At 40.3% G+C, this 23,728-nt stretch overlaps 1 protein-coding gene across 2 annotated transcripts; it reads left to right on the top strand.

Moving 5' to 3' along the window:
- arhgef18a (rho/rac guanine nucleotide exchange factor (GEF) 18a) lies at nucleotides 1-23,500 on the top strand. Of its 2 annotated transcripts, none has more exons than XM_085804389.1 (19): nucleotides 1-129; nucleotides 596-691; nucleotides 1,867-2,007; nucleotides 3,426-3,670; nucleotides 6,034-6,159; nucleotides 6,424-6,541; nucleotides 7,651-7,902; nucleotides 9,778-9,854; nucleotides 10,025-10,206; nucleotides 11,240-11,295; nucleotides 11,756-11,935; nucleotides 12,849-12,974; nucleotides 13,948-14,045; nucleotides 14,134-14,193; nucleotides 14,296-14,343; nucleotides 15,191-15,655; nucleotides 19,516-19,843; nucleotides 21,830-21,934; nucleotides 22,605-23,499. In XM_085804389.1, the coding sequence occupies exons 2-19, from the start codon at nucleotides 601-603 to the stop codon at nucleotides 22,766-22,768; spliced, it is 2,862 nt and encodes a 953-aa protein (XP_085660515.1). In that variant the 5' UTR covers nucleotides 1-129; nucleotides 596-600; the 3' UTR covers nucleotides 22,769-23,499. The 2 variants fall into 2 exon arrangements, with proteins under 2 accessions (XP_085660515.1, XP_085660516.1); XM_085804390.1 differs by having other exon boundaries at nucleotides 10-125; nucleotides 584-691; nucleotides 22,605-23,500.
- The last annotated feature ends 228 nt before the right edge of the window (nucleotides 23,501-23,728 follow it).

Below are 23,728 nucleotides of genomic sequence, written 5' to 3' on the forward strand. Positions count from 1 at the left end.
AGGTGTTTTTCCCCCCCTGGCCTCCGATGGCCTCGCTGCCAGCTTCTCACGTCCAGGCATGAGTGTGACCTCCCATAAAACCAGTCCTCAGCCTCCTCCTTCTTCTTCATACGACGACACACGTCCCAGGTTGGTGAAAGTCCATTAAGAACTTCTCATCCTTCATGTACCTGCATGTGTTATTATCGGCCACATTCACGTCTTCTTAAGTCTTTTCTCGTAGATGAAACAGAAACTAAAACCTGGTAAAAAATGTTTCTTCATTCATCCTGAGGCTCATAGATGTAGTCGAGTATAAAACCTGATTGTCGAGTCATTTGATATGTGACGTTCTTCCTTGTGTCACCGTGTTTGTGTTTCTCTTGGTGTCATTACAGTACAGTTGAGTTAAATCATCTAAGCAGGTCCCATCTTGAATATAGCAGTAGCAGCGAAGCCCCTCGGCACTGGCCTGTGTGTGTGTGTGTCTGTGTGTGTGAGAGAGAGAGTGAGAGTGAGTGTGTGTGTGCATGTTTTTGCGCTGACATCACATTTTAATTTACCTGGCTGCTGCTGCTGAGCCTTATCTCATCACATACCGACTGAACCCCTCCAGGGCCGATGGACGACGTGGACGGCCTGCGGCTGAAGCTCCACTCTGACGACGCCGTGTCGCTGTCTTCCTCCTTGGCCGAGCCCATCAACCTAGAAGGTCAGCTGGTCACAAGCTCCTCGTCACAACAGCAGCGGGGTTTAAATTCACAGCTTATACTGTAGAAACCTTAAGGGATAGTTCACCCAAAATTCAAATTTCACTCATTATCTACTCACCCTCATGTCGACTAAGGGCTGGGGGAGAAGCTTCTCTGAGTTACAAGGGGGGCTCCGTGCAGCACTGCATGTCCATATGACGGTTGTGAACGGGCCTCACTTTTCTTCGTCCAAAAAGACACACCAAAAAACATCCAAATACCTCCACACAGTGCCTGTGCCTGTGTCTGTGCAAATCGCGCCACAGACACAGGCAAAGCAGTGAACTGAGACACTGGGAGCTTCCGCTACAAACAAGCTTAAAATATGGACTTATTTAATTTTTTTTGGAACAATTTCTCATGTCGGGGCTTCAATACAAGAGGGACATTACAGACGAGTACTATGGAGGTATTTGGATGTTTTTTGGTGTGTCTTTTTAGACTAAGAAAATTGAGCCCCGTTTGCTGCACGGAGCCCCGCTGTAACTCAGAGAAGGCACGGAGGACTCTGAAACTTCTCCCAGCCCTTAGTCGACAACTCGACATGAGGGTGAGGGTGAAAATGAGGTGAAATTTGAATTTTGGGTGAACTATCCCTTTAATGTGATTTTAATGTGTTTATGGGTTTAATCCTCTACTACGTGACACTGTACAAAAGTACGATTATGGAGTTTCATCTAGTAAAATTCATATACTCATACAGAGGGTAAAGTTCCTAACCCCTGACAGACTTTTTGATCCTATGCACCTGCCAGTATACAGTTTTTGTTAGTTTTGATCATTAATTTAAAATTGTTGAAAATAAATAAAATTCAAGTAAAATTCAGTTCACAATGGTAAAAATAATCATTTCTGTTCATTTCATCAGGTACACACAATTAAAGAAAAGTGTGTAATGCTGCAGCTACACTTCTTTGAATAGATTTTCTATTTGTGGACTCGAACCTTTCTCTACTTTTGTTCCTGTGAACTGACTAAAACCTGATTCTGTCACAAAAGTAACATGGTTTACTATATTTATCAGTGACTTAAAAATAACCTGTGCATGACCAGTGAATGATTCACACTCATGTGAGCACCAGCTTTGTTGTTCGGTTGAGACGAGTCTCAGCGTGACTGTGTCCATGTCGTTCAGATTCCCATTACGCGCGGCTGCGAAATGAGCTGGAGCTCGACGCCAAGAACCTGGAGGCCGAGTCCTGGAGCGTGGCTGCGGACCAGAACTTCCTCCGAACCCTGAACAAAGAGGCCGTTAAAAGACAAGATGTCATGTATGGTACGCTGCACCAGCTACAGCTAAGATTACACACACACGTAACTGGACTGAGGTCTCCAGAATCCAAAAGTGAACTGGGATGGTATCATCACAGAGAGTTTATTTACGCATCCACTATATATGTTTCTGTATACAGACTGAACCTAAACATTAACCTTAAAGGGATAGTAGAATTTTTTTAAAGTGGGGTTGTATGATCTACAAATAGCCCCTAAGTACTTTAATTGCAGTAGAAGACTCTCTACACTCCTCCCGTTAGCAACGCCAGCCCATAGCCCTGCCCAGAGATTTACAACATACATTGTTGTGAATGGACCCAAAGAAACGGCCTATTTTCGCGGCCTAAAAGAGGTTTTACCTGAAAAAAAATACACAGTTCCATTGTTCGCTGCAGGAAAAACAGTTTTTATTTGGACCTAACCAACTGCTGATCAGCGGGCGCTAACCCTGGGCGGAGGGATACGTGAGTTGGTTAGGTCCAAATAAAAACTGTGTTTTTCCTGCACTTTGAAGGGCTGGAAAAAATTATATTATAGCGAACAATGGAACTGTGTTTTTTTTTTTCAGGTAAAACCTCTTTAAGGCCACGAAAATAGGCCGTTTCTTTGGGTCCATTCACAACAATGTATGTTGTAAATCTCTGGGCAGGGCTATGGGCTGGCGTTGCTAACGGGAGGAGTGCAGAGAGTCTTCTACTGCAATTAAAGTACTTACGGGCTATTTGTAGATCATACAACCCCACTTTAAAAAAATGCTACTATCCCTTAACACTGACTGCAGATTTCACTCTAATTGCATTTAAGCAGATATGACTGTAACCATGATGATGATGATGGATTTGTAAATCAATCAAACTTTATTTGTAGAGCACTTTTCGTACAGGAAGCAGCTCAAAGTGCTTTGCATGATAGAAAGTAATAAAAACAGAGAGGGCATTTACACACTCACACACCCAAAAATGAAAACACTTGACAATTTGTACTTTGCAGTGGGAGAAAACGCTCGAGAGTCGATAAAAACTAAGATAAAATAGGTAAATGGAATAAAATGAAATAAAAATAAATACATAAAATAAGATATATGAATATACTGTATGTGTAATATATAAATATTTCAAAGGAAAAAATGGAGATACTGCATAAAATCAAAGTTTAGATCTAATCAACTGTGCTATAAATCTTAAAATAATCAAATTCAGTAAACACCAGACTAAAAAGGTAGGTCTTCATTTTGCTTCCAAAATATCCAAGTTCCTTTAACTCGGCTTTTGTGTTGCCAGTTAAGCAGCTTCGCTAGTTCAGTCGAAGGCACTCTGCTACTGGTCGTACGTAGCAAGGATGTTATTGTCACTGTAACACACCAGCCCATTCCAGATGTTGTAAAATAAAGATCCCTTTTTTTTAAATTGATTTTCCCAGAGTTGATCCAGACGGAGATGCATCACGTGCGCACCTTAAAGATCCTGCTCTACGTCTACATGCACGAGTTGAGGAAGTCTCAGCTGATCGATGAAGCCAGGCTGGAGCGGCTCTTCCCCAGAGTGGAAACTCTCCTCGGCCTCCACCAGCACTTCCTCAACTGCCTCAAAATACACCAGAGTGTGGAGGACGGCAGCCCAAAGGAATACCAGATCACACAGCTGGGGGATGTCCTCATCGCTCAGGTACATTCAGTCATTTGTATTCATGTATTCAGTCAATCTGATTGATCTTCTCAAAACAAGGGGTTGCAATTGAGCCAAGACCTTCCTTTGATCTCTAATTAAAACAACTTGTTTATTTATCAGGGTAATTTTCTGAATTGTAAGGCAAGGCAAGGCAAGGCAAGGCAAGGCAAGGCAAGGCAAGGCAATTTTATTTGTATAGCCCGTTATTACAAACAGTTTGTCTCAAAGGGCTTTACATGGCATCGTAGCAACATCCTCTGTCCTTAGACCCTGACTTCAACTGAGGAAAAACTCCATGGAAAACCCTTTTAACAGGGAAAAATCTGAGAAACCTCAGGGTGAGCACCAGAGGAGGGATCCCTCACCCAGGACGGACAGACGTGCAATAGATGTTGTTACATACAAGAAAACAGTTTATAGTTTATGTCACAAAATGTGCGAAATATGGAAATGTTAGCAGGAGTTGATGAAGGCAGTCTCTGGTGGGGAGGGGGGGGGGGGGCAGGGAGTGCCGGTCAGCTCGATGGGAGGACTGGGTGGTAGACTGGTCCATGGGAAGGGAGGGGAGGCCGGTCTAACAGCAGGGGAAAGGGTGGGAGGGGGGCGGTGCAGGTGGCGGCTGGTGCAGAGAGATGGAGCTCCGGTGGATCTGCGTAAACACAGAGAGAGTGGAGACACCAAGGCCAAACTACAAAGTACAACAGAGGACAGTTCAAAAATATACTGAGGAGAGGAGAGGGGGGGAGAGGAGTGGAGGGGAGAGGAGGGGAAAGGAGAGGGCTCTGTGTAACCAGATGTGTCCCCAGATGTGTCCCCAGCAGTCTAAGCCTATAGCAGCGTAGCTATAAATGGTTCAGAGCTACCTGAACCAGCCCTAACTAAAAGCCCTGTCATAAAGGAAGGTCTTCAGTCTAGACTTAAATGTAGCTAGAGTGTCTGCCTGTTTGACCCATGGAGAGAGCTGGTTCCACAGTAAAGGAGCCCGGTAACTGAAGGCTCTACCTCCCAGTCTGTTTTTAGAGATACTGGGAGTCACTAACAGACCTGCGTTCTGGGAGCGGAGTGCTCTGGTGGGACAGTAAGGAATGATTAGTTCTTTCAGATAGGTTGGAGCTTTATCATTAAGAGCCTTATAAGTCAGCAGGAGGATTTTGAAGTCTATTCTAGATCCTACAGGAAGCCAGTGGAGAGAAGCTAAGGTGGGAGAGATGTGCTCTCTCTTCCTAACTCCTGTCAAAACCCTCGCTGCGGTAGATGTATATAGTTCCTGAGGAGAAATAGTTCTGTCTTCATATGAAAATGTCTTTGTTTACTCACCTTTAGGTTAAAATGTCAGCACAGTTTGTGTGTCAACACAACACACAGTGAGTCTGTGGTACTTTTCCATGCAGCAGCTCTTTAAAACAACAGACAAGTGTTTTTTTTGTCAGAGCTCCAGAAAAGATAAAACAAATTTTGTTGTGGATTAATTACAAACAGGTTTTGCAGCACAAACCCAGTTTTCTTTATTTAAATAACCGTGTCATTTCTGAATACAGTATTCAAATTCCTGCATTACACCTATTTTCTTTTTTTCTTTTTTTTTAACTCAACTGTTGCTTTCACCTATACATCCAGGTCTACATTAAAATGTGAGGGTCACAAATACAAGGTTTGAGAATTGTTTCAGCGTTTATTTTGAGGATATTTGTTTCATTTCTGTTGGGAAAAAAAACAGATTTTAACTTCAGGGCTCCTGCTTGGTGACGCCACAGTACACTCAACCACGTCTCTCTCCACCCGTGTCACTCTCTATGCAGTGTGCAGGTGTCCATAGGAATGGCTGGTATGTCTGAAACGCTCTGAAAGTGACTAGTGATGGGTGTGTTTGCTCCATAAGCCCAGGAATGATGCTGTGTCACTGCCATCACATTCCCACAGAAGCATTTTTTTTTTTACCTTTTGGTTTTTTGTTTTTCTGGGGTGGGTTCTCAGGTTGCCTGTAACATCTGGCCAGGGACAACGGATGAAAATGAGCCTTACTGGCTAACTCTGGCTCACTTACAGTTTCTTTTAAATTCTGTTGATTGAATTAAAATATGATCAGTGTTGCACTGTCCCTGTCAAATAAAATAAACCAATAAATTAAAATTAAAACCTGAGTTCGAACACTTATGGCCTTTAATTGTGTATTCAGTGCTGCAGAAGAGAGTTCAGTTTTATGTTTCTGCCATCAGTTATTATCATATTATCTGTATGAATCGGGATTTCAACCTCACTCATGTCAAAATACGTGTATAAGTGATCATGTCATCTGATCTTCAACACACGATATCTGCTCTTTAGAAATATAAATATCATGGTGTTTTTTCTTGTGATAGTTTTCAGATGCACTGGGGGAGAGGATGATGGAGTGCTACAGCGATTTCTGTCAGCATCAAACTGAAGCCATCAGCTTCTACAAAGAGCAGCTGCAGAACAACAAGAAGCTGCAGATTCTCATGAGGGTAAAAGCTGCTGTTTGTTGAGTTTTGTGTTGTTTTTTAATGAGATGTTGATGATGAGTGGGTACATGGCAGGGATGGTGATTATTACAAAAAGACTGAGATAAATCAACTACATCAGTCTGTGATGTTAAACCCAAGGCGATAAACTGCTTTGCAAGAGTTACACCAGATAAATGATGCAATAGGAGACAAATAAACTAACATATTGGACTAATCAAGTTTGTAAAACCAAAACTTATAACTCTTATCTTTTTTTTATAACAGAAAGTAGGCCAGCTGCCTATAGTGCGGAGGTTGGGAATCCCTGAGTGTTTCCTGTTGGTGACTCAGCGAATCACAAAATACCCCGTCCTGGTGGAGCGACTCATCCAGAACACTGAAGGTAAAATCCAACCACTCGTCGTCGCCTCCGCCTGCCTCTGTGCACGGTGTTGCAGTCTTTACACTACAGGTGAATAGGGTAAAAAATTTAAAAAGCAGATATCACGATGAAACTTCCCAAGTTTATCACTTACATTAAGACAAATATTTTTTGTATTACAAGTTTTGTCAAATGTTATGTTTTAATATGTAAATGAGGCAATATCTGATGAAATATGAGCTCATTTTCATATATTTCCAGAACCGAAATCTGAAAAATGGATCAAGCGGCAATTCTTGTTTTATTTTGTTGACATATTAGAGTCAGAAGTTTTTACAGAGGGGATTTTTGGATATCTCCTTTTATCACTTTGTAAATGAGAAAATACTGTCACCAGCTCAAAAAAAAACAATTTCGCCATGTTTTTAGGAATAAAATGTCATATAAATCAGGCTTTCAATGATATATCAACAATCCCCTCTGTAAAAACCTTCAGAATATAGACAGGAATAAAACTGGAAGGTTTGGTGTCTGTAAGTGCTGCTGAAGTGGAAATTTAGGGTTCAGAGTCTGAGGAAAAACTCATTTTCAGAAAACAGCCTTTAAAGACTTGTACTGTAAAATTTCATAGATTGTTGTTAATGTAAATCATACTTTTACGATTGGTTGCGGATACTAAGGAGATGACAATTTTTGGAGCCCACATCATTGTTCAAGACTGAGAGAGCTTTACGATGATACCTGACATGACATGGGTCAGACAACGGGCACAGCATAGTATGTCACAGTAGCATGTTTAGGAGAAATCTACTGACGAAAGAGACAAAATGAAGTAAAATAACTAAACCACCTTAATGTGGATTTTCTACCATTTCTTTTGACTTTTCTGAAAGAATACAAAATAGCCCAAAATCTCAAAATTGATCAGTGCATGAAAAAACAGTGTTTTTGCCTGGGGTGTCTCGCCTTAAACTTCAAGTGTTTAATTCATTATGTGTCATTGTACAACAACTCAAACCTCTGTCGTCCAGTTGTCTGCCCTTCTTTGGCAACATAAAGTTAGGATGGAAGGACCCTGTGGATGTGAGATGTTTTCAGCGGTTGATCTGTGTATTTCATGCTCTTTGCAGCCGACACAGATGAGCACAGGTCTCTGGTGCAGGCTTTGGCGCGGATCAAAGAAACCATCTCCGAGGTGAACGATCAGGTCAGCCAGTATGAAAAAGCTGTTCGTCTGAGAGACATCGGCCTCCGTCTGGAGTCCAAGTCTGTCGGGCGGCAGAAGGACGGCCAGGTGCTGCGCAGGGAGGACCTGATCCACGGAAACAGGACGCTGCTGCATGAGGGCGCCGTCACCTGGAAGTCGTCTGGGAGACAGAAAGGTCTGTGTCGAGTTTAGCAGCCAGCCAGCGACTATTTATCATGTGAATATTGACAATTATTGAGATGATGTTCTGATCGGTGCAAGTTTTCAAGAGGTTTTGTTAATTTTATATGGTTGATCCTTAAAATGTAGGTCCACTATACTTAAAGGTGTACAGAAAAGAAAATTGAATTTGAGCCCACTCTGGGTCATAAAATTAGTGTAATAACTCATCTATCAGACGTTGTAGGCCAAACTTTGTGCAAAATTCTATTTTTGAGTAAATCCGTGATGAAAGTGTGTATTTTAGTGTAGTTTTTTTTTTTCGTATTGGATAATGCAGGCGCACGGATTATACGTCAGCCTGTACAGGATTCACCAGCCACTGATATTGGATCCGTAATCCGTCATTCAAACGTCTGAGACACGCACACACACACGGAGCTCGGTCTCGCCCCAAGCTTTGAATATCCCGCCCGCTCGATAACGACCAATCAAATTCATTTTCCTTACTCGGGTAAACTCGTGTTGCAGCTCGTGACAACTCGGCGCGACAAACGGGACAAACGGCCATTTCTGTACACCTTTAAACAGAATTGTATTTCCCTCCACCTTATAGATCAGGGGTTCTCAACTAGTCTCATTCTGGGACCCACATTTTCCTATGGTCATTAAGTCGCAACCCACTTTTATAGAATTCAAACCAAGAATTTTTTTTTTTAAGGCTTTAAAAACTCATTTTGCTTTTTATTGAGCAAAGTGCATTTCAGGGCACATGAATGAAACTGAGGAGGACCATGACAACTGCATGTACAGAAGTGAATAAAAAAATATCAAACTGCACAAAATAAAGACCCACAAAACAAGGTATTTTCACTGCATTCAGGCCACAGTAATAAGAAACGGATATCTTTGCATTCAGAGCAAATGGAGCAAATAATAAGAAAGTGAGGAGGACCATTACAACTGCATGTGTTCACGTGACGCGTGCCTTTCAAAATAAGTTATTTTTCAAAATAAAAGACATGTCCAACATCAGATGTGCATTAAATGTTATTTACTTTTTTGACCAGCTGTCCGGGACCCATCCAGAACGGGTCCGTGACCCACTTTTGGGTCCCGACCCACCTGTTGAGAACCACTGTTATAGATAATCATATGATAAAAGTATTATTTATTAGTGGACCAATAAAGGTAAGAATCACAAACAAATCGGTAGTACTGATAGTGTTTCTGTCCACATGATCGACTTGTGCGGCTGTGTCCTTGTTAACGTTGCTGCATCAAGTCCAGACCTGAGCTTTGTCATTACAGAGAATGTGGTTACACATTTACAGGGTGGAGAATATGTCTTATCAAGGTCCACCCATCATCACTTGGGATTTTTGAGATGCTGATTGTCCAGTTTTGACAAAACCTTGGTAAATTTAAAGTGATATGTAGAACATTGGATTTGCTTCCCCAAGCAAAATGTATATATTAAGGTTTGGGAAACTCACTGTGAACACTGCTATAGATCTTTACGTGGGCTGATATTTATCATTTATTTATTATATTTCTCCTTTCACGCCTATTTATGTATTAATTTATCACCTGTCTGTACATCAGACGTCCAGACGGCTGAGTGGATTAGTGTGTTACAATAAGAACGACACTTGTTCTTGTTTCCTTTCTGTCTTTTATAATAGGAGGATCTATTTCAGAGGAAAGATCCTTTGTGATTGCCCGATGATCGAGAGAACCAGTGTGACAGCATATTTTCATATCATTAGTGAAATGTTGATGATGAATAGTTGCTGACATGTCTCGAGCTTGAGACAAAATATTAAGTACTTGATGTGTTGTGTACTTAAGTGTTGTTTTGATGCTGAGCAGCATTAATCTCCCCCTGCAGACATCCATGCTGTGCTGCTGTCAGACCTGCTCCTCCTCTTACAAGAGAAAGATCAGAAGCTCGTTTTTGCTGCTGTGGTGAGTTCTGCCAAAACATCGTCACGAGGGACAATAACGCGTCTCATCTCCCTGACAGAACGGATGTGTTCACAGTTTGTATTATTAACTTGGACGATCCAAGAAAGATCGAGATCATTGCTTGAATAACAACTAACTAAACCCCTGATTTATCACTGCGACTGGTGCAGGACAACAAACCTCCAGTGATCTCCCTCCAAAGGCTGATAGTAAGAGAAGTGGCCCACGAAGACAAAGCCATGTACCTCATCTCCGCCTGCACCACCAGCCTGCCGGAGATGTACGAGATCCACACAGGCTCCAGGGAGGAGCGCATCACCTGGACGACCCACATACGAGAGGCTGTGGAGCGGTGAGAGAGCACAATGAGTTTCATTGGACAAGTTACCCATGACATTACAGTATATCTTTGATCTAAAGATGTTTATAAAAATGTAGTTCAAACAAATTCTCCACCCTGGAGAGAATATACATCGAAAAATATCATCCGCTATTTTTGCACTCCATATCAAAAGAGATCATATTCCAATCAGACAGAATGTTGGAGATGTTGCGGAAGCAAAGAGGCGAATCACTATCACATATTCTGGTGTTGCCCTGTTGTGACCCCATTTTGGTTGCGAGTACATCAAATTCTTGAGACTGTGTTTTCAACAAAAATAACTTTTTGCTTTAATTTGTTATATTTGATGGATCTAGAGGAACTGGAATGGAGGAACTTGCTGAGAATATTACTGGTGGCTTGTAAGAAATCAATAACGAAGAAATGGCTGAAGAGGGAGGCACCTAGTGTAGATGAATGGATTGATATTGTGTACAGCATCTATGTAATGGAAAGAATTACTTTTAATTTAAAAACACAAAAAGAGGTATTTATTGATCATTGGCAAAAATGGATTACATATGTCTCTACCATAAAACAGGACTTCAGGTAATCTCAGACTGGATTATCCGAATATTTTTTCTTTTTTCTTTTTTTCTCTCGATTTCTCGACTGGAGGTGTTTACCAGTCCCCTTATGTGCGCTTTTACTTTCCCCTTGATACTTCTGTACAAATTTATAGGTCTTCATGTTGATTGTTTGACTAAATCAAAACCAATAAAAAGTAAATGACAAAAAAAAAAAAAATGTAGTTCAAAAACTAAAGGGAAAAGCTTGGGCTAAAGAAAAACCTTTGCCTGACACTGGCACTGTATGAAATCTGCGTTATTTTGTCAATACAGTATTTTGTGGGATGTTCTGCAAAGTACCTGAGCACTAAATAAACCAAAGAGAACAGTTCTCTATGGAGACCGACACAAAACTAAATCAGAAAAATGTTTAGCCAACATATTTAAAATGAATCATCAAAGACAACACTCAATCAGATGTCTGTGTTTTCCAGTTATCCGCAAAAGCAGCTGCAGAGACAGCTGATCGCAAGACTGCAGCACTGTCAAGGTAAGACGGCTCAGTTTATCAACATGAAAACATAAACACAGTCACTTAATTTCTAGGAAAGGAAAAACACACACACAACCTCTTCTTTTCCCTGTATGCTGCTTCCGTCCTGTCATCCTGGTCCTAGTTTGGGATTTACACACTTTTCTCTCTGCTTTGATAAAAGGCTGACACTGTTTCAGTGGAGGAAATCTGAAAATCATTAGGAAGAGACCAGTGTGGGATTTTGATATTTGATTCATATTCATCATTTTATAATGTGCAGATGTCAGCTCAGTCAGCTATAAAATATATATTCAGCAGTTATTTAAGTATCTGAAGGACGTACTGCACTGTTGCATTTCCACTAAGAGGTTCACATTACAGCAACAGTATTAAACTTTTATTTTGTCTGCCTTTGCACTGCCCTTATTAATACAAACATGTTGTTTAATATTTCATGGTTCTGCTCTCTCTGTAGATGCTCTGAGGGAGAGAGATGAGCTGATAATACAGTGTCTGACGGAGAAGCAGCAAATCTTTGCCGCTCTGTACGAGACCACGACGGAGCAGGAAACGCTGCACAAAGGGCTGCTGCTCCGAGGGGACGGCACCGACCTCCAGCAGGGGGGCGCGCTGCTCGAAGGAGCCATCGATGAGGGTAAAGAGCTGAGGCAGGAACATCACCTTCAATCTCCTTCTACCCTGCTGTCTGCAGTTTTATGATTTTGATTTTGTTGTTTTTTGTTGTTGTTTTTATCAAAATTTTATTTAATTCCTCAAAACATTAGAAAAAAAAACATAGTGAATAATACAGGGCACAAGGGAGTGTGATAGATAAACGATAGACAATACTAACAAACAGGACAACAATAAAAAATAAAAACAAAAAGGGGAACAGAACCAGAGCAGATGCACACAGAACAAGATAAAAAATAAATAAAGATAGAAAGGAATAAAAGAATAAGATAAATGAATAAATGTCAAAAATTAAATGAAGAATAATAACAATGATGATAGCAATAAAGTTGCAGTAAAATAAAATAATAAAGTAAAAAAAAAAAATAATAATAATAAAAAATTCTGGTGCGCCAAAAAAAATTCCAAACAAAACTATTAGTAGTCATTAATACACTTTGAGTCATATACCCCCCCCCAAAAAAAAAAAATAAAATACATAATTAATAAAAATGACTAAAAAAAAAAAAAAAGAGGAAAAATAATGTAAAAAGATGCTCTGATACCACACAGCAATAACAAATACATCACAGACAAGACTCACATACACAAAAACAAAGACAACCACAGACAAAACAAACAAGACAAACAGGGCCTGTAGGGTTAGACAACCCTAGAATTTAGAGGGAGAGAGAGAGAGAAAAAAAAGGGATAAATATTAAATAAATAAATAATAATTATCATAGAAGCTAGATTTTGTTGGTTATGAAAAAAAATCACATTTGAGGTGAAAGTGAAACGTTGTGTTTACCCTCACAGCTGAGTCACACCTCAGAGAGACTGGTAATCTCTTGTGGTGGAGATTAAGGACTTGTTTTTTATTCTTTTGTCTGCAGTGGAAGACCTGCTGAACCTGTACTTCACAAGAGCTGGAGATCCAGACACTCTGACGGAGGACGGGAAGATGCAGGGGTTGGCTGAGACCACTGCCGACAGCGACTCGTATGAAGATCTCATGAATAGTAAGATCATATTCTTATATTAGTACAATTTAGAAACAACTTCAATCAGGCCATTGCATACACTGTGTCTGCTCTTCAACACAATAACATCCTGCTCACAGTGTATTGATTGTGATTGTGTCATTGTGTCATTATGTGTATACATGGGTATACATATATTGTTTGTTCGTTTTGGTATTGTCGTTTTTTTTCCTGAGCTGAGGCCTTGAATAGGCCCTTTGGGTCTCTTGTCTCAGCTTGCACCTATTGTTTTTTTGTCAATGTATTTTTGTACAGTATGTCCCATTTTTGTTATTCTTTATTGGTGCGAAATAAACTAAACTAAGATATTTGTTTGTGTAGGTAAATGTATGTATGTATGCACTGTATGTATGTCTGTATAATTTCTGTACTAGGTGTATATGTAAATTATATTCATGTTTTTGTAACATAAGACAGGTTTAGGTAGTTATTCATTATTTAAGGAGAAGGGGGTGGGAGTTTATAAGTTTAACTTCTTCACAGTGTTTTTTAATTTCCTTTTTCATATTCGAAATAAACATTTCAATAATAATAATAAAAAAAGACAGCACTACATTTAGGTTAATATTTTGATAGGATAATAAATTATTTTCTTCATTCATGTATGTGTATACATGAATAATATGATAACAAAGTCAAGTTCAGGGATCTCCACAGATTCCTAATAGCAAAAAGAGGGGAATAATTTTCATGATAATTCAAGTTTCTGGATCTTAGACCTGAAAAGATTTTAGGGCCAAAGCAGTAGAGGTAGCAAGATGTTGTTTTGTCTACAATCTATAAGCTAACATGCAGTATACAGGTAAAGGTCACATCTGGGACTACAACACTTTAAACACTTTTAGTATGTAACAGTTTCCATTAATGGCATTGATTGCTGAGCTGAAATTGATCCATTTATTCTCATATGCACATGTTCACATATGGGTTGTTTTTTTTTACGACTCCTCAGATGGATCTGTAGCTGAGAGCTCGGACGTCGGCGAGGCCGGTCCAGTTTACATGAGCCGCTCCTCAGAGACGCTCTGTCCTGACGGCCTGGAACAGTCTGTGAGTAAAGTGTGTACAGGATCTAAACTTCACCTCCATGTGAGGATGAAAATATTTAGTTACACAGCGTCTTCTCTTCTGCTCCAAGGCTGATGAGGAGACGCTCCCAGCACCAAACTGCTCCTATGCTCCTTTCCCCGAGGCAGAGGTAACTAGACACCACTTCTTACTGAAGAGCTGAACATTTTCTGTAGTTATTCATGCATATTTATATTGATGTCTGCCACTGCCACTTATTTTTCCTCTGTAGGTGTTTAACAAGGTGTTGACGCTCTCAAAGACACTGCACAGCTTAAAGGTAATACTCAGAAAATACAGGATTACATACACGTTTTCAATTTATGATGTATCTTATACAGTGTCTTATATTTTACATTTATTACGCGGCTCCTGCTGCTCGGTGATCGCTGTCTTTGCGCATGCTATTAATTTATTTTATTTTATCTTATGTGATTCTATGAACTGCAGCCCAATTTGCCCTTTGGGACTGCAGCTCTGCATTATGTAATAATGTAATAGATTTTCACCTCATGCTGTAAATAATGCTGCATAATAAAATTCTTGAACCCATTATGTAATAAACGTTGGTGCATTTTGTGATAAGTTGTTACATATTGAACCAAATCATTACAAAATGCAGGTGTTGCATTTTTTATGAAGAAAATGTAATAATTAGGTGCATTATGTAACAACTTGCATGCATCAAATGCATCAAAGTTTATGACATATTGGATTTAAGAATTTTATTACAAAATGTGGCAGATCCATGCTCAAAACTCATTCTGACTTTGCTCTATTTTATGATTTTTAAAGTGTAAAGTGTCTTTGAGCATTTGTAAAAGAGCTTACAAATAAAATGTATTATTATTATTATTATTATTAGATTATTACAAAATGTGGCGTTATTACATCATGAGGTGAAAATGTATGACATTGTTACATAATGTGGCTACACGGGCTACAGGGATATTAAATAAAACTGAACTGAAAACAGCTCTGCAGTCTGTTACAAAAGACTTGAGTGTTGTTTGTCTCTACGAAGCCAAATGTGTGATTTTCTGAGTTATATCATTTCAAATAATAGTTTTACAATTAAAAGGATTGTGTGTTTTACTTTCGGTGTGTTTATGTTCACTACTACGCAGGCGGTCGTCGCCCTGCAGGACAGCCAGATCGAGCTCGACCGCGCTTTCCAGTCCAGCCAGCAGCCCGCTCGTCACTACGGCAACGTGCTGCTGGAGCAGGAGAAGCAGCGCAACCTGGAGAAGCAGCGGGCGGAGCTGGCCACCCTGCACAAGCTGCAGGCTCAGCACCAGGAGCAGCAGCAGCGCTGGGAGAAGGACAAGGAGCGGCAGAGGGTCCAGATCGAGAGCCTGGAGGCCGCGGTGCAGCAGAGGGAGGAGGAGTGCAGGAAGCGGGAGGAGAGGCTCAGCGGGGAGAAGGCCGAGCTGGAGGAGCAGTGGGCCAACTACCAGCAGGACCTGGAGAGGCTGAGGGAGTCGACCAGGTCGGTGGAGAAGGAGAAGGGCAGTCTGATGCAGGAGAAGGAGCGTTTGGAGAAGTACAAGTCGAAGTACTTCCCAAACGTCAACTATGATGATCCTTCACAGGTGAGGACAGGGCCGTTATATAGGGGAGAAAGGTGATGATAATTCTAGGGGCCCAGCGCCCAGTGGGGCCCATAAAAAACCCCAGTAGTCTAATCTTTGTATGACTGATTTATTCTGCGTAAGACCCTGACTAATACTCATAGTACACTGTAAAAACTCAACATCTTTCCAAGAATATTTGTCTTATTTCTTGTCCAAATGTCTCATTTCTAGTCAAAACTAATCTCTTTCCACTTAAAATAAGACTCATTACCTAAAATTTACTTGTTTTTAGGTCATTTTCACTTAAATTCACAATAAATAGAAAAATCTGCCAGTGAAAGTACGTTTTTTGTGCTTGTAATAAGGAAGAAAAACTTGCTCCACTATCAGATTTTTTCTACTTATTCCAAGTGAAAATATGCTTGAAAGAAGTAAAAAGTGTCTAAAAACAAGCTACTTTTAATATGATGTGTCTTATTTTAAGTATAATGAGATTTGTTTTGACTAGAAATGACATTTTGACTAGAAATAAGACAAATATTCTTGCTAAGATAGCCTACTTGAGTTTTTGCAGTGTAATGCTGCATTAGCATCAAAACAAAGAAGGCTAAATAAAAAACGATAATACATACGTAGTCTAAGAGGGAAAAAAAGGAAAAGTTAGGGGGAGGGGCCCACTTTAGTATTCTTTAAGGGGGCCCAGAATTCCTAGCAACGGCCCTGGGTGAGGAACAAGACAGGAACCAGATTCACTGAATTTATCATTGTTATTGACATTTCTGTGTATTCATCTGTTTTATTCTCAACTTGAAAATATGCAGACTTAGTTGGTACACTGCCCGTCCAAAAATAAAGTCACACACTCTAATAATACGTCGAACTACCTTTAGCTTTAATTACGGCACGCATTCGCTGTGGTATCGTCGGTATCTGCGTTTGCCTCGAAAACAGCTCTCGTAAAGCTCCGTTATTATCTCATAGCGTGGTGAATGTGCAGGTCACAGCTTGTCCACCAGAGCATTTCGGAGTTGTTGGATTGTGTATTTGATGAGTTTGATGAGGGAAACCAAGAAATCCCATGAGCCTCCGTAGCGTAGCTCTGAGCAGCTCGCAGCTCTGCTCCGCCGTTCTAAAAACAGCTTGCACCGACAATTAAAGGTAACGAACCTACTGCTGCTATGACTGTAGGGATTATGGCAATGGGCCAATTTGCACAAAATGTTGAACTAACCCTTTAAGAATAAACATAACGTACAGAATCTGAGAAAAGCACCATAAAGGCTCAGTGGAAACTCTTCACCTACAGAGGTCAAAGAAGAAGGCCACTTCCATTCAGGAGTGCGTAGATCACCCCCTTCAGACCGAGTTTGAATCGTTACCTTCAGGTCGCAGGTTAAGGTGCCTTCTATCAGGACAAATAGATATGTAGGTCTTCATTTGTTCCCTCTGCTATCATGATGCTGAACAGTGTTAAACAGTGAGATAATTGACAGCTGTCTTGACCACACAGTCTGTTTTATCCTACCTTGTTTGAATGCATTTGAATGCACTTTGTCCCTGTATGCACTTGGAAATTAATTACTCTGCCCAATATGTGTTGTTATGTGTTACTCTATGTGCTGTTTTTCCTAACAGAGGTTGATTGCTCTGTGTGTGTGTGTGTGTGTTTTATGTGTATTTATTGGTATTGTATGTTTTTATGTATTTTGGGCATCCTGGCTGCAAATCAATTTCCCAACTGGGACAATAAAGATAACTTTGAACTTTGAAAGGTGAGAGGCAAGGCAATTGGCAGGGCAATTTTATTTGTATAGCCCGTTTTTAAAAACAGTTTGTCTCAAAGGGCTTTACATGGCATCGTAGCAACATCCTCTGTCCTTAGACCCTCACATCGACTGAGGAAAAACTCCATGGAAACCCTTTTAACAGGGAAAAATCGGAGAAACCTCATAGTCCAGTCATTTTATGAGAAAAGGTTAAACAAATTGCAACAGAAGCAAACTCAACTGATTTTGTATCCTCAGCATGTCCTGATTGAGGGAAAAAAAGCCCCGAAGAATCCCATTAGGGGAAAGTTTTGAAAAACACCCAAACATATCCCATTTATACGCATATAAAAAAAAATTTTCACATGAGTAAGGTAAAATTTTTAACCTTTACATATCTCCATGAAAATTACTGAGTTGATTACTTACATTAAAGCAGATAACAGCGGCACGGCCGTTTCGGCTAATGCTGTGTTCAAGGCAGGCTTTTGAAACCGTAAGTTACAGCTTCAAGTCACAACTACGACTTGGTAGCGTTCCAGGTAACCCGTAGCTCGTGTTTTTACCGTCCTGTTGTCTGTGAAAGTTCCCTATAACGGCCACTCGTAACTTCCGACCCGTGAACTCGTACCAGATCGAACTGGTATGACTTCACAGGAAGGAAAAACACAAAGTACGAGTTTCCTTGAACGCACCATGAGTTAGCAGCCCCCGCCCTTGTCAGGCATCAATTGGTCCTCGTGCTACGTCACCACATTCACGCGCATCCCTTGGCTGCACACACAGCCCTTCATGCCGTTCTCTCCCCTCATTGGATAACACTTGTATCCCACAAGGAAAATTTTCTCCTCAGGTTACAGCAGAGCAGAGTGACGGAGAGACTCGTGTTTAGGCTGAAATACTTCATGTAAGTGATTGCTGACGGAAAATAGGACCATTTAGGACTTATATTAACAAAAACATTCCACTGATATCTGCTTTAAGACAAACAAAAAATGTATTACAAGTTTTTTGAAATTCTTTGTTAACATGAGCAAATTTGCATAAATCTGCATACATTTGCATAAATCGCACCGTTTTAACGGCACATGTATATATGAAGTTGCTGTGGTGGTACCGGCATGAAAATTGGAATGAGTTGACTCCATCGGTCAACCAACATGAAACCACTTTAAATTTCAAGATGACTGTAAAATCCCCTGATTCGCACAAACTGAAATACGCTGCTATGGCCGGGTTTTGGTTGATTTTTCAAGACAGCCACATCCTTAGTAGAGCAGGTATGACATGAGCCAACAGTGCATAATCCAATTACGTATGGCTAATTTGCATATACAGCACCTGATCTAAACATTGGGTAGAGCAGGTGAAAATGTCTTGTTCAATCTTATTAACATATTACAGTTAAAAAACTTAAGGAATGGAACCAATTTAGGCGCATGAGCATTATTAGAGACGGAGCATGTCATACCTGCTCTACTAAGGATGTGGCTGTCTTGAAAAATTGCAGTCATCTTGAAATTTAAAGTGGTTTCATGTTGGTTGACCGATGGAGTCAACTCATTCCAATTTTCATGGTGGTACCACCACAGCAACTTCATATATACATGTGCCGTCAAAACGGTGCAATTTATGCAAATTTATGCAGATTTATGCAAATTTGCTCATGTTAACAAAGAATTTCAAAAAACTTGTAATACATTTTTTGTTTGTCTTAATGTAAGTAATCAACTCAGTAATTTTCATGGAGATATCTAAAAGTTAAAAATTTTACCCTATTCATGTGAATTTTTTTTTTTTATATGCGTATAAATGGGATATGTTTGGGTGTTTTTCAAAACTTTCCCCTAATGGGATTCTTTGGGGCTTTTTTTCCCTCACTCAGGACATGTTGAGGATACACAATCAGTTGAGTTTGCTTCTGTTGCAATTTGTTTAACGTTGACCCCTTTTTTGGCCTAAAATTACTGGACTATCAGGGTGAGCAACAGAGGAGGGATCCCTCACCCAGGACGAACAGACGTGCGATAGATGTTGTTACAGACAAGAAAACAGTTTACAGTTTGAGAGGCGGTGACTTCTCCTTCTCCGTCTTCCTCTTCTCCTCCCCAGGTCAGGAATCTCACCAGTCTCCCATCGTTCCGGTTCAGCCTGGTGAACGGAGCGGGGAAACACCAGACCCTCAACCAGAAACCCGCCGCCGCCGCCGCCGCTCTCAACACTCTCGCCGAGCTTCCTCCAAAAGTCCCACCGCGCAGGGAGAGCATCGCCCCCCAGCCCGCCAAGCCCGAGCTGCCCATCCACCTGATCAGCACCACCAACCAGGTGCACAAACCCCCCGTCGTGCAGCAGAAGATCCCCACCAAGCTCGCCGCGCAGCCCAAGGGGAAGGAGAGGGGCTTCAAGGGGAAGGCGTCGCACCAGAGAGCTCACAGCGCAGGTCAGGACGACACCTCGGCGCCGATAGACCTCTCTTTGTTTTCCCTCGAGCCTAAATTCACCTCAGATAAAAAGAAAACTGGTCTCTTCTATACGTTTAATTGAACATTAAATATGCACACCAAGGTTATTATAGTTTTAAAATTTTCATTAGTTTTCATTTTTATTTAGTTTTTCAGTTTGCTTTTTTATTTCAGTTTAGGTTTAGTTAGTTCCACAAGTGATTAAACTGTTTTAGTTTAGTTTAATTTTTTGAGGAATTGACCAGTTTTTACAGTAGTTTTAGTCTTAGTCTTAGTTTTTCAGGTTTTAGGAGAAAGCCTCTGTGAGACCTCTGAAGATAAACTTCCAAATTTGTGGGATTTTTTCCCTTTTAGTTGCATCCCATAAATGTTCCCATCAGTCCTCAACACGTTACATTCACTCCACCTGTGGACCTGTGGGTTATATTGGAGTCCCATATTGAGCTGTGGCGTTTTCTTCCTGCAACTTTAACCATCTCTAAGAAAACTAATATTGTGATGTAATTATAATGTTATCTGCAATTCAGTTTAGTTTTGCATTGTTCATTGTAGTTTTTATTTTGTTCTCGTTTTTGACAAAATTGTCATTTTTAGTTCAGTTTACTAAATTATGGTACCACTTTAGATTAGGGAACACATATTCACCATTAACTAGGTTCTTATTAAAGGGATAGTTCACCCTAGAATGATATTTCGCTCATTATCTACTCACCCTCATGTTGACTAAGGGCTGGAAGAAGTTTCAGATTCCTCCGTGGCTTCTCTGAGTTACAGGGGGTCTCGGCATAGCAGTGCATGTCCATATAACGGTTGCAAAGGGACACTGGAGCTCTTCGTAAAAAAACACACACAAAAAAACATCCAAATACCTCCATGATGCTCGTATGTAATGTCCGTCTTGTGCTGAAGCCCCAAATTGCGTAATTGTCCCAAAAAAAATTAAATAAGTCTATATTTTAAGCTTGTTTGTAGCGGAAGCTTCTTGAAGCTCCTCTTCCTGGTCCGTCCAAATCTCGCGTGATTCGCAGTAACCGCACTGACGCATACTGACGCCGGCGCAAATCACGCGAGATTTGGACGGACCAGGAAGAGGAGCTTCGAGAAGCTTCCGCTACAAACAAGCTTAAAATATAGACTTATTTAATTTTTTTCGGGACAATTACGCAATTTGGGGCTTCAGCACAAGACGGACATTACATACGAGCAGCATGGAGGTATTTGGATGTTTTTTTGTGTGTGTTTTTTTACGAAGAGCTCCGATGTCCCTTTGCAACCGTTATATGGACATGCACTGCTATGCCGAGACCCCCTGTAACTCAGAGAAGCCACGGAGGAATCTGAAACTTCTTCCAGCCCTTAATCAACATGAGGGTGAGTAGATAATGAGCGAAATATCATTCTAGGGTGAACTATCCCTTTAATATGTATATAAGTAGCTTACTAGCGCCTTATTGGTAATTATTAAGCACGTATTAACACCTTATTCTACCTCTATTACACCATGAATTAAGATTTTTCCTCCTAATTATCGCTTATTCATTGTAAATTAATGCATTGTTGTTTCTGAATAATGATGTGAATAACCAATGGGTTATTAGGGCTCTTGTACAGGGGCAGTAGCACAAGAACAGTAATTCTTCCTTTATCACTCTGAATTAGTATAGCATTAATGCATTAATTTACAATGAATAAGCGAAAATTATGAGTTAATATCAGGAAAAATCTTAATTCATGGTGTAATAGAGGTAGAATAAGGTGTTAATACGTGCTTAATAATTACTAATAAGGAGCTATAAGATACTTGTATGCATATTAATAAACACCTAGTTAATGGTGAATATGTGTTCCCTAATCTAAAGTGGTACCTAAATTATTTTTTCACTGCTAGTTTTAGTTTTAGTCTTAGTTAATTATAATAACCCCAATACAGACCTCCATCCTCATGTTTATTTCTCTACATCCAGCCAACATAGACGTGAGCCAGCTGCTGCCCATCAAACCGACGGGGAAAGAAGGCGGCAGCCTGAGAGCCAAGAAGAGCGGCAGCCCTCAGAGAATCTACCACTCAGGTACGGATCAAAAACAGAAACGTCAATCACCTTAAGTTATAATCAGAATTGATAATCAGTCTAAAGGTTTGTTCAGACTCAGTTTGTGTGCAAAGTAACGTGACCATTTGGGACTCAGCTCATGTGATGAATGTAATGTTCAGTTTACAGACTGGTTCATAGTGTTGTGGTACTCGAGACCACATTTTCAAGGTCTTGGTCTTATCTCAGAATCAACAACATTTTTACTCGGTCTTGTTTCGGCCTCGGTCGAGTTGGACTCAGGATTTTTTTTTCAAGACCAGTCAAGACCACAGCTGCAGTGACATCTTTTTTTTTTATGTAGTTCAATAACGTTAAGATAAATAAAATTGTTCTACTAAAGTGAAAAACAGTGGGAGGAGACTTCAGCAGGTTCTGTACTGTGTTCTTCTGTTTAATTCAAAGTTTGTTTCAATTGAATATGGTTTAGATTTTATATAAAAGTATATTTTCTTTTTAGCTGAGGAATAATGTAAATATCAAGCCATATGATTATTATGAGTAGCTACTGGTGCTCAATACAGTCTTGCATTGTTTGGTCTTGGTCTTGACCACAACACTAGTGATTTATGCACTTGCAGCATTTTTACATTTAACGTCACGAAGGATTTCATTTATTCACTCATTTATTTGAACTCTCTCCCTTCAGAGACCTTCAGAGCACCGGCCACATCTGGACCGGGCCACAGCGTGAAGACGTCCCAGTCCTTCAGCGTACACAAGAGGAGCAGCAGCGAGAGTCCTCCACCTGTTCCTCCTCCTTTCCCCAAAGAGATTCTGGAGAAGGGCAAAGAGAAAGTCATCTTCCTCTAGTCACCGACTGCAGGCCGTAGCTCGGATCGCTCCTCGTCCTGCATATAGACTTTAACACGAGGAGAAAAAAACGACCGAGCTGTGAAAAGACTTTGCACGTGGCTCCGTCTGAGTCCAGTATGAAGACCAGGCACTGTTCTGGTGCTCTGTCACAGGAAGCTTTCTGCTGAAATAAGCTGAGCACAGAAAAAAAGTGAAAGTGACGGGAATGTTTTATAAGAAAAAATGTAAAAAGCTGCATCCATTTGTACATTTGGGAAAGATAATATTTTAAGATTTTATAATGTTGCTAAAAACTTTGTTGCCCAAAGCTTTTTCCTAGAAGGACCCTTTTTAAAAAAAAAAAATCTTTTTTTATTTCAAATGAAAGTCGGTTTTCTGTCTTTTTAGCGCTCATGTCTTAACCAGTATGAGTACGAGTGGCGAGGAAGCTACAGATCGGACAAGTTTACATCTGTTTAAATTTGAGGTGCAAAGCACATCATTTCTGTTTCAGAGAAAATCATATCACATTGAAACAGACACCTGCCGAGGCGCGAATGAGAATGTAACAGAACGGTTTCTGAGCGACATTTCCTGTTAAATAATGACCCAAATAATTTAACATTTAACATTATGTTGATCATTCTCTCTGCTAGAGACACACTGACTGTTGTCACCGCCTGGATCCATGTAAAATATTTTCCAAATCCCAGCTAACGGGTCATGGAATAAAAAGATGGTTGACTTTACTGGGTTTTTATTTTGTGGTTTGACTTAATTTGTCTGAGAGTTGAAAAGGAAACAAAAACACAACAAAACAAAAATCATTCTGGCTAAAAAAGTCTGAAAATAAACGAAGGAAGACTGTTTCAGCTCAGCAGGAACAATGTCCAGGGTTCCTACGCAAGTATGAAAAGTATGGAATTTGATTTTATACATTTCCAGGTCCGTAAAAGTATGGAAAAAGGAAACTATTGT

This window comes from Trachurus japonicus, chromosome 17, assembly GCF_045865225.1.
Source record: "Trachurus japonicus isolate A0001 chromosome 17, Traja_1.0".
In the NCBI taxonomy this organism is placed as follows: domain Eukaryota; kingdom Metazoa; phylum Chordata; class Actinopteri; order Carangiformes; family Carangidae; genus Trachurus; species Trachurus japonicus.

Excerpts from the sequence above, each read along its gene's own strand:
- arhgef18a (XM_085804390.1), top strand. The coding sequence starts at position 59 with ATGAGTGTGACCTCCCATAAAACCAGTCCTCAGCCTCCTCCTTCTTCT. Across the intron at positions 3,671-6,033 it reads GGGATGTCCTCATCGCTCAG|TTTTCAGATGCACTGGGGGA; the intron begins GTACATTCAGTC and ends TTCTTGTGATAG. Across the intron at positions 14,344-15,190 it reads AGACACTGCACAGCTTAAAG|GCGGTCGTCGCCCTGCAGGA; the intron begins GTAATACTCAGA and ends ACTACTACGCAG.